This window comes from Mustela putorius, unplaced genomic scaffold, assembly GCF_011764305.1.
Source record: "Mustela putorius furo isolate JIRA1106 unplaced genomic scaffold, ASM1176430v1.1 tig00003988_pilon_pilon_pilon, whole genome shotgun sequence".
NCBI lineage: Eukaryota > Metazoa > Chordata > Mammalia > Carnivora > Mustelidae > Mustela > Mustela putorius.
Genome location: NW_025422127.1, coordinates 10584473 through 10596621, shown reverse-complemented (window position 1 = coordinate 10596621; position 12149 = coordinate 10584473). Strand labels below are relative to the sequence as shown.

General features: G+C 46.3%; 1 protein-coding gene across 8 annotated transcripts in view; it reads right to left on the bottom strand.

Annotated features, from left to right (window-relative positions):
* The window catches only part of CHD4 (chromodomain helicase DNA binding protein 4), a 29437-nt gene that overhangs the window by 10891 nt on the left and 6397 nt on the right, over positions 1-12149 (bottom strand). For all 8 annotated transcript variants that reach the window (XR_006604247.1, XM_013063550.2, XM_013063551.2 and 5 more), the window contains exons 9-24: positions 11874-12113; positions 10397-10600; positions 10071-10276; positions 9579-9710; positions 9402-9498; positions 8147-8338; positions 7456-7656; positions 7128-7265; positions 6524-6645; positions 6257-6430; positions 5577-5718; positions 5356-5487; positions 5129-5246; positions 3298-3422; positions 2727-2964; positions 2389-2564 (exon numbers count right to left, since the gene is read on the bottom strand). Coding sequence is in view for 7 of the 8 variants with exons in the window: in XM_013063550.2 (XP_012919004.1) it covers positions 2389-2564; positions 2727-2964; positions 3298-3422; positions 5129-5246; positions 5356-5487; positions 5577-5718; positions 6257-6430; positions 6524-6645; positions 7128-7265; positions 7456-7656; positions 8147-8338; positions 9402-9498; positions 9579-9710; positions 10071-10276; positions 10397-10600; positions 11874-12113 (2637 nt within the window). In the remaining variant the exon portion in view is untranslated. The remainder of the gene's footprint in view (positions 1-2388; positions 2565-2726; positions 2965-3297; positions 3423-5128; positions 5247-5355; positions 5488-5576; positions 5719-6256; positions 6431-6523; positions 6646-7127; positions 7266-7455; positions 7657-8146; positions 8339-9401; positions 9499-9578; positions 9711-10070; positions 10277-10396; positions 10601-11873; positions 12114-12149) is intronic.

The window sequence follows — 12149 nt, the reverse complement described above, 5'->3', positions numbered from 1 at the left end:
CTCTCACTGTGTCTCTATCAAATAAATAAAATCTAAAAAATTTTTAACAGGGGAGGTCTTTACCAATTTCGACTACATCTCCAAGATTTATTTATTTAAAGATTTTATTTATTTGAGAGAGAGTGCAGGATTGGAGGGAAGTGGCAGAGGGAGAGAGGGGAGAGATAGAGAGAAGCAAACTCCCCACTCAGCAGGTAGCACTGACATGAGGCTCGATCCCAGAACCCTGGGATCATGACCTGAGCCAAAGGCAGATGCCTAACCACAATGACCCACCCAGGGACCCCTTCTTTCTTTCTTTATTTTTATTTATTTATTTTTTAAAAGATTTTATTTATTATTTATTGGACAAAGATCACAAGTAGGCAGAGAGGCAAGCAGAGAGAGAGGAGGAAGCAGGCTCCCTGCCGAGCAGAGAGCCCGATGCGGGGCTCGATCGCAGGACCCTGGGATCATGACCCGAGCCGAAGGCAGAGGCTTTAACCCACTGAGTCACCCAGGCACCCCCCCTTATTTATTTTTAAAAGATTTTATCTATTTATTGAAAGAGAGTGTGCGGGGGCGGGGTGGGGAGGGCAGAAAGAGAAGGAGGGAGAAACCAAATAGACTCCTCACTGAATGCAGAATCTTGGGGGAAGGGGAGCAGGATCCCATGACCCCAAGATCATGACCTGAGGCAACATCATCAAGAGTCAGATGCTTAACTGACTGAGCCACAAAGACACCCCTAAATCTCTAAGAGTCAGTAAGTGGACAAAAGCAAGGTACAAAATATTATGTATAACAAACTACTTTATGTTTAAAAGGAAAAGGGAGGGGAGCCTGGGTGGCTCAGTCAGTTAAGCACCTAAGCAACCAACTCTTGATTCTGGCTCAGGTCAAGATCTTAGGGTTGTGAGATTGAGCCCCATGTCGGCCTCCATGCTGGGCCTGCTTTGGATTTTCTCTCTCTCCCTCTCCATCTATCCCACTTGTGCTCATGCACTCTCTCTCTCAAAAAAAAAAAGGGAAAGGGAAAAAGGTGTTTTTGTGCACACGTGAGCACATGCATGTGCACATATATATGGACAGACATACATGTAATTTGTATGCATAAACTACCGTTAGAAAAATATACAAGGAACAAAACATCAGTGATCTCCAGGGAGCGACCTAGACAGAAAAGAGATTATCTTGTATCTCTTGAATCTTGAAAGTGAATTACTATTTATTCAAAAAATATGATTTAAAGAAGGTAAACAGCAGCTGGAGCCACTTAAGAGAGAGGGCCATTTGTATACCTGAGTAGCTGAGAGCAGAGGTTATCAATGGGAGGACCCCTCCTTCCCAAACATTCAGCATGTGCTGCCCCAGCCAATCACCCCCGCGCAGCCAGCCACCACTCTGACAGAAACACGGAGCACCTCACAGGAGGGCTGCTGGGACTGAATATCCCTTGTCCACAGACCTAGGTCAGAATTTTCAGCCACAGTTATACACAACCAAGGCTGGCAGCATCACCTCCAGAGAAGAACAAAGGTAACAGGTGTATACGAGAAAAATGTAGCAAGGGAGATGGTTTTGAGTGGAAAGGATGAGAAAAAATGGAGAAGACTACCAGAAATCTATGCCATTTCAAAGAACCCTGAGTTGAGTGGTCTAAAGGGGACCAGAAGAAAAAGTAACCTTTTTTTTAAATTTTATACTCTATTTTGTGGGGGAGTAATTACTAAAGAAGCCACACCTTTAGCAGACTTAGGATTCGTTTGTTTGTTTTAAAGATTGTATTTATTTATTTGACAGAGAAACAGCAAAAGAGGAAACACAAGCAGGGGGAGGGGAGAGGGAGAAGCAGGTTCCCTGCCAAGCCAGGAGCCCGATGTGGGGCTCGATCCCAGGACCCTGGAATCATGACCTGAGCCAAGGGCAGATGCTTAACGACTGAGCCACCCATACGCCCCAGGTTTTTTGTTTTTGATAAAAGAGATCCAGAAAAGGAAGAGAAGAAGGGGAAACAATTCTAATGTTTTAAAAAGTACAGGGAAGCAGCTGCTTAGATATGTATCTCATCTCTAGCCTTTTCTCCAAAGAGATCTGAGACAGCAATCAGAAGTTTATGTGTAGGGTTAATAGAATACATAAGCTAAAATAAGATTCTGTGGAAGAACTAATACAGATAAAAGTTTTGAGTGTGAAATTTGGCTGTGAGTTTCCTGACAGCCATGGTAAAAATGAATATGTGACTGCCCATATGTGATAGTATTTATTTTCAAAGGAAGAGGTATAGTAATTCGACAATGTACTGACTTACGCACACATGTTTTCTTCTTGTCTCAAATACCATCCTGGTCTCAGTAACAACTTGCAGACCAATCACCAAGCACAGCATTGCCTTGGACTCATACTCACCCCCATCTCTTCTTCCCGCACCACGTACTGGGCCACTTTGAACGAGCTTAAATATTCATTCATGCCCTGCAGTTCTGTGTCTTCTGTCTCATCCTGATTACGGTCCAGAAGTCGTTCAATGGCCTTGTCATCATAGTGGATAACACTACTATCTTCTCCCTCTTTGTTGTCTCCTCCTATAAAGAATCAGAGGTCCACACCCTCAGTCACCTTCAGCAGCTGCAGTGGTAAAAACAAATCCCACAGGACCCTAGGTCCATGTCTCTGGACCCCAAGTATAAAATATTTCCTTTCAAGAAGCCAAGCCCCAGACCAAAACAAGTTTCTGACTAGCTCACCTCCATCTGTGGCTTCATCCTTAAATAGCTCCTCAGTGCCAAACTTGAGGATGTCATCAAGCTCCTGTTTGGACATGGATCCAGTCTTGGAGCCCAGCCCAGGCCGAACCACTAGATGCGTCAGCATCATCTTCTTCTTTGCCACCTGCGTGATGCGTTCCTCCACAGACGCACGGGTCACAAACCGATATATCATCACCTTCTTATTCTGCCCAATACGGTGAGCTCTGCTAAAAGCCTGAAGTTGGGCACAAAACAAACTCAGAAATGGAAGAAACTGTATTTTCCGGCTTCTGCTCTTGCCCCGATGTCCACGTAATAAGCTAAATTCAGCACAAGGCAGCTTCCTTTCAGATTAACTCTAAAACCCTGCCCCCCTAATCACACCCTCTATCATGTTACCCCAAATAAGACCATAGCTAACCCAAACTCTCTGGCTCACAATAAGGTAAAAGACAAAAAGAATCTATTGTTTCCCCTGAAACAACTAATTCCAGATGGTGAAGCCCTCGTAGAGAACACTTAGGTTACCAGTCAGTTACTGTATACGAAAGCTGCTATCTCTGCTCACCTGGATGTCATTATGAGGGTTCCAGTCAGAGTCATAGATAATAACTGTGTCGGCAGTGGCCAGATTGATTCCAAGGCCCCCAGCTCGAGTGGAAAGCAAGAAGCAGAACTGTTGAGCACCAGGTGCTAAGAAAGGAACCAAAACGCCATTAGAAGTCTCTTGAATTCTAATTAATAATTAACGTAGAAAGCATGTCAGAAATACAAAACATCAGGCAAACACCACACAATAGTAATCACTGTAAGCGAGGTCCAGGAATGGATTCCGAAGTCAATGTGCGAGTTTAAGGAGAAATAGTGCATGACCATAGTCTCAAATACCTCCCTCATCCAGTTACGGAATGGGTAAGTCATGGGGGCAAAAGGCACAGCACAGGGAATACAGAGTGATACTGTAATAGCACTGTGATGACAGATGGCAGCTACACTCGTGGGGAGCCTAACTCACAGATGTCCAATCACTACCTTGCACAGCTGATACTAATGTAACACTCTTGTATCAACTATAGTTCTAACTGGAAAAAAAAAAAGACATTTATCAGTATCAATTCCAATGGGAAGAAAAGTAAGTTTACCATGGAGAAACTAAGCAGGTACCACCTGAAGTGAGTGATCAAGGTTAACATCACCAGTAATGGGACATTATCAACATCATGTCCTCCCCCTGATAGGATGCAATGAAAAGAACACAGCATTGCTTTTATGGCATTCTTGCCCAAAATGTCTAATAAGCTCAACCTCCTAGGAGAAAACATCAGACAAACCCAAACTCAAGAGACATTCTATAAAGTAACTAACCAGTGATCCTCACAAGTATCAACTGCATGAGAGCAAAGGAAAGAATGAAGAACTGTCACAGATAGGAAGAGACACAACAACCAAATGCAATGGGGGATCTGGTATTGGATTCTGAAATAGGAAAAGGACATTAGGAGGAAAACTGGTGTTATTCAGTTAAGGTCTACAATTTAGTTACTAGTATGACATCAGTCATCACTTCCTGCTTTTGACAGTTGTACTGTGGTTACGTAAGCTGTTATTGTCAAGTGAAGCAGAGTGAAGAATATATATGAACTCTGTATTGATTTTTGTTACTTTTAAGTCCAAAATTATTTTATCCTTTTTAAAGATTTTATTTATTTATTTGACAGACAGATCACAAGTAGGCAGAGAGGCAGGCAGAGAGAGAGGAGGAAACAGGCTCCCTGAGGAGCAGAGAGCCTGATGTCAGGCTTGATCCCAGGACCCTGAGACCATGACCTGAGTCGAAGGCAGAGGCTTTCACCCACTGAGCCACCCAGGTGCCTCTCCAAAATTATTTTAAAATGAAAAACGAAGGGGCACCTGGCTGGCTCAGTTCAAAGAGCGTGCAACTCTTGATCTCGGGGTCCTGAGTTCGAGCCCCACAGTGGGAGTAGAGATTAACAGAAAAATATACTTTCTTTAAAAAAATTAATTAAATTAAAAATAAGAAGGAAGGGGAAGTGGGGGAGGAGTGGCAGCTACGGAGACAGGTCTGCTACGAATTTGCTAACTGAGCTTGGTGAGTCCTGGTCCCTTTCTGGAACTCAAAAACAACAAAGAGGCTTAAATAAAATGCTCTTCATGTGGCAAAAAGAATGAAGACTCCAAAGGGGGGAAAAAAAAAATCTGCTAGGAATAGTCCAAAACATTCTTTCAATCAAGGCATTCAAAAGCTTTACTCTTCCATATCACAATTAACAAAAACCCTAAAGAACCATACAGAAAAGCAGACTGACGAGAACAAGTGATCCATGCAAAGACATGAGTGAATGAGAACATGTGAACTGAAACTACTCCCCCGTGTTTACCATTGAAGCGGTCAATGGCCTCTTGCCGCATGTTCCCGGTGATCCCACCATCAATTCGTTCATACTTATAACCTTCATGTTCCAAAAAATCCTCCAACAGGTCCAGCATCTTGGTCATCTGTTAAGGGAGTACATGAAGAGCGAGTCAGGGGACAACTGCTCTCCTCATGTTGCAGTGGGCGGTCAACCACTTTCTCCTCAAGCTCTCGGCCCAGCCTGCACAATACCTGAGAGAAGATGAGAACGCGGTGCCCACCCTCCTTGAGGTTCTTGAGCATCTTCTGTAGCAGCAATAATTTACCAGATGCTCGGATTAGGGCACTGCCATCATACATGCCATTGGGCATTTTAGGGGCTTCCTGAGGGAAGAAGCAAGACAAGAAAAAAGCATTAAGCCCACGGGAGCGCTATCAGCACAGTGAGGGGCTAGAGAGGAGGCAGAGCGTACCATCGCGGCCACAGGGAAGAGGTATGGGTGGTTACAGCACTTCTTCAGATCCATCACCACGTTGAGCAAAGACACCTGGTTGCCACCACCCCGAGCATTGAGTGCTTCAAAATTTCGAGTAAGGATGTACTTATAGTATTTCCTACATGGACAAGGTGGAGAGAGAAGTCAGACTCGAGAGCCTTGACAGGACTCAAACCTAACCTTTATATGACTCCTAACACAGTCCCCAGGTCTGATATCTTCCTTCCAACACATCCCACATTGGGACCTAATGGCTGGCAACCTAACAGGCACCACTACTGGCACCATCACGTTAAATAAGGCATTTAACTAAGTTAAGCACTATGGCATCAGGTAAGATCTTGCTTGCTCCCCCAACACCAGATGCCCGGAGGCAGAGTACAAGGAGGAATCACAAACACTGCAGGGGTGCCTGACTGGCTCAGTTGTTAAGCCTGTCTGCCTTCAGAGTCCTGGGATCGAGCCCCGCATTGGACTCTCGGCTCAGCAGGAAGTCTGCTTCTCCCTCTCCCATTCCCCATGCTTGTGTTCCCTCTCCTGCTGTCAAATAAATAAATAAAATCTTAAAAAAGAAAAAAAAAAAACATTCTGCAGACTAGTAGGTGTCTAGCTACTTTAACAAAACGGAGTCAATGCTTCTGTCCCTTCTGACTCACTTCTGCATAGGGCTCAGCTCCACACGCACAATCAATTCTGTCTTAGATGGCATATTCTTGAACACATCAGCTTTGAGCCGCCGCAACATATGAGGGCCCAGCATGTCATGCAGTTTTTTAATCTGGTCCTCCTTGGCAATGTCGGCAAACTCCTCCAAGAAGCCTTCCAAATTGCTTCAGAAAGAGAAAGGAAAGTGGTAATAGGAAATGGGCAACAAGAAGAATTAGAAGCAGAATTATCAGCTGATTACAGAGAAACGCACTTACTGGAACCTCTCGGGGGTTAGAAAGTTGAGCAGATGAAACAATTCTTCCAGATTGTTTTGTAACGGAGTCCCGGTCAGCAACAGCTTGTGTTGGAGTGAGTAACCATTTAACACCCGGAAGAACTGGAGAAGCAGATGGAGAAGGTGAATTCCAATGAAAAGCGGGCTCTGGGAGATCTCTGCAAACCTGAGCTGTTTCGCTGCCCAGTGGTTAAGCCCCCACACAGCTTTCATCTTTATCTCCCTCTATTTTTTTTTAAGATTTATGTATTTATTTATCTATTCATTTGTTTATTTGACAGAGAGACCGAGACAGAGGGAACACAAGCAGTGGGAGAGGGAGAAGCAGGCTTCCCGCAGAGCAGGGAGCCTGAGGCAGGGCTGGATCCCAGGACCCTGGGATCATGACCTGAGCCAAAGGCAGACGCCTAACTACTGAGCCCCCCAGGCACCCCTCCATCTCCCTTCTAAAGGCTGGCCACCAAGGAGAATCACCAATTGAGAAGGGAAAAAGGCATCTGATCCTTCTGCCTCTCCCAGGCCCTCCCCTTCCAGAGCAAGTGGTGTAGAAAGCTCAAGCCGGAGGCCTCAACTTCCCCACTCACCTTGGACTGGTTGTTCTTGAGCCGGTGTGCCTCATCCACAATCAGGCAGGCCCAGTCAATGGAGCCCAAGATGGCCATGTCGATGGTTATCAGCTCATAGGACGTCAGCAGCACATGGAACTTCACAGACGCCTCTTTCTGCACAAGAAGACGACTTGGTCACTAATGTTTGCCCCCTCTAGTGCAGGCTAACCCAAGGGACTTATGGGGTTTTCCCTCCTCCCAGCTGTTCTCCTCCTGGCTCGCCCCAGCGATGGGAGTCCAAAGGAAGCAGACTAAGTCCGCAGCAACAACTCCCTCTAGAGTGGTCTCCCACCCACTGAGATACCTTCATGCGAGAGGCTTTCTTGCCACCACGAATGGCGTTGTCTTCAAAGGAGAACTCATTCTCTCGGATGATGGCACGGCTGTCTTTGTCACCCACGTAGGTCACCACATACATATCTGGAGCCCACATTTCAAACTCCCGCTCCCAGTTGATGATTGTAGAAAGAGGGGCACTCACTAGGAAGGGGCCTTTGGAATGGCCCTTGGAGAAAGAAGTAGCAGGGTAAGTACTGAGGGCCCCAACACACTACCAGCCTGGCACCCATCTCTACCACTGCCACTAAGGCCAGCTGAGGACTGGCATGTGTGCTGCTGCTCCTACCCTCACTTCTGTTCATGTATGAAAACACTTTGCCTGCTCCTTCCCACGACACACCCACCTTTACACAGAGTCTAAAACCCCGACCCCTTCCTCTGCATGTCCTTCTGTGCTAATTCCACTCACAACTCTGCTTATCTCAACCGGTATTTGTTCCCCCAAGCCTGAAGCTCTATGCATCCACCACTGATTCTACCCAGGGCTCTATCCCCTCAATCTATCTCTGTGTACATGTGTCTATCTTACTGTCACTCAATGTGTTCAAGTTCTCAGATCAATTTTTCTTTCCTTTTTCTCTCTCTTAAGGAGTGTGAAAAACCCACAAACATGAAATACCCACCCACAAAACAATGAACCACTCCAGCTTTCCTACCTCCTTATAGAGAGAATAAAGGAAGACTGCTGTCTGGACAGTCTTCCCAAGGCCCATCTCATCAGCCAAGATAGTATCGGTGCCTTGAGCCCAGGAGAAGCGCAACCAGTTCAAGCCCTCCATCTGATAGGGGTGCAGGGTTCCACCAGTAGCGTCCAGATACTCTGGCTGCCGCTCATACTTCACTGTCGGCTGAAGGATGAAACGAAGTAAGTCAAGAGCTGCCAAGGCGCTCTCTTCCTTTCTTAAGATAGCGGATGCTTGCTCCTCACACATCCTCATCAGATCCTCAAGAGCCATAAGGAATTGTGGGGAAACAGATCTTCAACGGCTACTGGTAACTCTGATTTAGGATCCTCTAGGAAGCAGGGCAACTAACCCATCAGAAAGACTGAGATTTTGGGCCTACAGATCTCTGCTAAAAGACCACGTCATAGCCTCCCTGACAAGATAATAATTCTGTTGATCAAGATGCACCAGGTCAGTAATCCTATGCTCCCTCTAAAGAGTCAGCTTTTTGTTTTTTAAAGATTTCATTTATTTATTTAACAGAGAGACAGAAAGAGCCAGAAACCACAAGTGGGGGGAAATGCAGAGGGAGGAGGAGAAGCAGACTCCCCTGCTGAGCAGGGAACCTGATGCGGAACTGGATCCCAGGTCCCTGGGATCATGACCCTGAGCCAAAGACAGACACTTAACTGACTGAGGTACCCCCACACCCCTGGAGTTATTTTTTAACCTTAAAAGTCTTTGTGTTATATAGCACAAATAAACCCCAGAAGAAATGAGCCATGAATTAAGAGTCAAAAGATGGGCCACCTGGGTGGCCTTAATCATTGAGCATCTGCCTTCTGCTCGAGTCTCGGTCCTAGGGTCCTGGGATCAAGCCCTGCATCAGGCTCCATGATCAGTGAGGAACCTGCTTCTCCCTCTCCCTCTCCCCCTGCTTGTGTCCCCTCTCTCTCACTGCCTGTCAAATAAATAAATCTTAAAAAAAAAATGTGTAAGACCCAGGTTCCAATACAAGTTTCATAAAAGCTTAGTTACATAATGCATCCCTAGGTAACACTTTCTCAATCATAGAAAATACCACTGCCTATGTTTTCATTTTTCTGATGATGTAGAGAAGAAGGGAAGCTTCTAGCTCTGAAGTTACCGCTGGCAGGGCATCGCCAGGAGTACCAGCCGTAGACTGGAATACACAAGACGTATTGTCCCACCCAACAAACCATCCCCTCCCTCTTCTCCAACTCACATCCACTGTAGGAGTTTCAGGAGGCCTCTCCAACTTCCTCAGCTTCACCTTCTTGAGCTTCTTGCCTGGTCGTCCTTCCTCACCCCTCATTAACTCCCTGAAAGAAGACAGACATCACACAGATGCCCAGGTCCTTCTCAGTAAGAATCAACTCCCCACCTCAGCAAAGCCGCCCACCTGTGGTTCCAGTAGCTCTGCTTGAACAGATCATAGTCCTGTATCTCCACATCCTCACTCTCCCAGGATGCCTGATCGTAGGGCAAGTCCCGCCACTTGATCAAGTAGTGGACATGGCCCTTCTTGTCCACACTGCAAGGTCAAGGAGAAAAAAACTCTCAGAGCCAGAAGACGACACCTCACTCTCAAAAAGTGCCAATAACAGATGTTCCAAACTAGACTTCTAGGAAGGCCAGATGCCACATGTATTCAGAGTCTCTCTACCACAGTAGTCTTTGGACCTAAAACTACATCTCATCTATAGCCTTCTCCTGTGGCTCAAATAGCAGGATTCAGTCAGTTAATAATAATACATTGACATGTCTCTTCCAAGTTTAAATCACCAGTGACATCCATTTGCTTACTCCCTTCGGCAACAGTCTCCCAATGGCTATGCTGCCTACCTCCAGTTCACCCAAGACCACCATCAGTCTGACCCTGTTCCACTGGTACCTGTGGTTGAGAATTCGGTGGATCATCATCCACTCAGGTTTTATGCCATAGCGATAGAAACGTTCCTCCATCTCTGCAAATTTAGGGTCTTTGTTCTTACGCTTCCGGCTCTTCTCTTCATCACCACCAAAGTCCCCGGAAGGTGGTTCGTCCATATCATTCTTCCGCTGATAGTTTCGGAACATCACTTGACAATGCAGCTCCAACTGCAAACAGAAAGAGACATCAGCCACCATGGAGTGGCATCCGCTCCTTCCAGCCACAAGGCTGTTTCTCATGACCCTCTTCACTGCAGTCCCCAGATTTCCAGCCTATCCCAGGTTTACCTGCAGTTCAGACACCCAGGAGCAGTGCCAGTAAGACATGCCTTGCCATTTCACAAAGAACTGCCGCTCTGGCCTCCCCTCCAGGGGCTTGGGAGAGGGAGTATTGGGATCAGCATCTGGAGGCCGAGGCACTGGTGTGGGAGATGGTGGCTGCCCCCATTTCCAGATTAGAATCTTCTGAACTTTGCCCTTAAGCGCTGGACACTGAGAGAAAAAGAGAATGCAACATCAAATCATTACCAAGGAGAATAAACAGCCCATAGCCTCAGCCTTATCAAAGGATTATTAAAATCTTATTTCAAGAGGTTCCTGGGTAGCTTAGTCAGCTGGGAGTCCTACTCTTGGGTGCAGCTCAGATCATAAACTTGGGGTCATGGGATCAAGCCCCCGCTGGGGCTCAGCGTGGAGTCTGCTTGAGATCCTCTCCCTCTCCGCATCCACCCACACTGCTTATGCTCTCTTCCTCTCCCTCTCTCTAAAATAAATAAATAATTCTTGAATCCTCTTTTTAAGAAGAACCATTTTATGTAAAGAATAATAGAATTCCATCTCTGCTTCTGGACTTCATCCAGAATTTGAGTGATACTATGACTCCTATGGGTTTTTTTTTGGGGGGGGGGGGTTTGTTTTGTTTTTAAAGATTTTATTTATTCATTTGACAGATAGAGATCACAAGTAGGCAGAGAGAGGAGGAAGTAGGGTCCCCACCCAGCAGAGAGCCGGAGATGTGAGGCTTGATCCCAGGACCCCGGGATCACGACCTGAGTCGAAGGCAGAGGCTTTAACCCACTGAGCCACCCAGGCGCCCCTATCATTCCTGTGTTTAACAGAGCCAATAGCGAGACTTCAACAATAACCCAGAACAAGATAAGCAGAGAAAACCCCCAGATGTAGGGCACCAGAATTCCTCTCATAAGCAACTGAAAAGCAATTAAGTAATCCTATTAACCATTCTAAAATACCAAGACCCCAAAGCTGGGTGCCAAGACAGAATGGATGGTCTAGGCTGGAGAAACACGGCTTTAAGAAGACCCCTTAAAAGAGCTGGCAAAGGGCGCATGGGTGGCTCAGTTGGGTTAAGCAACTGCCTTCAGCTCAGGTCATGATCCTGGAGTCCCGGGATTGAGTCCTACATCGGACTCTCTGCTCAGCAGGGAGTCTGCTTCTCCTGCTGACCTCTCTCCTCTCATGTTCTCTCTCTCAAATAAATAAATAAAATCTTAAAAAAAAAAAGAAAGAAAAATAGAGAGGACAAAGCATCAACTCCTCTGTTCAAAGCTAATCCTGCATTTTCGCAGACAAAGCTATCCCCAGACTACATGAGAAAGGAAAACAATCTGTCTCAGGGCTAAAAGATAGAGTTCTCCAGTGACCTCTCCTACACCTCAGCCCCCCGAAGCCTACACATTAAAAAAGTATACCCTTCTGCTAGACTACACTACCCATACCTCCCACCTTGGCTAGCATCGTCACTCACCGTACAACGGGGACAGAGCCATTCACCATTAGGAATCTCTGGAAGTGGGGGGTTCAGGCAGTGGATGTGGTAGGATGAAGGACAGGTGTCACAGCAGAGCAGCTCCCCACCATCTTTACAGACACGACAGAATTCCATATGGTGGTCATCCTCCTCTTCAGGGTCTCCTCCAACCTCTTCCAGGATCTCCTCACCCTCTGAATTGTCTTCTTTAGCCTCCCACTGGATGCCTTCCTTCTCCTGCAGTAAAGGACCACAGAGTCAGATTATTACCTC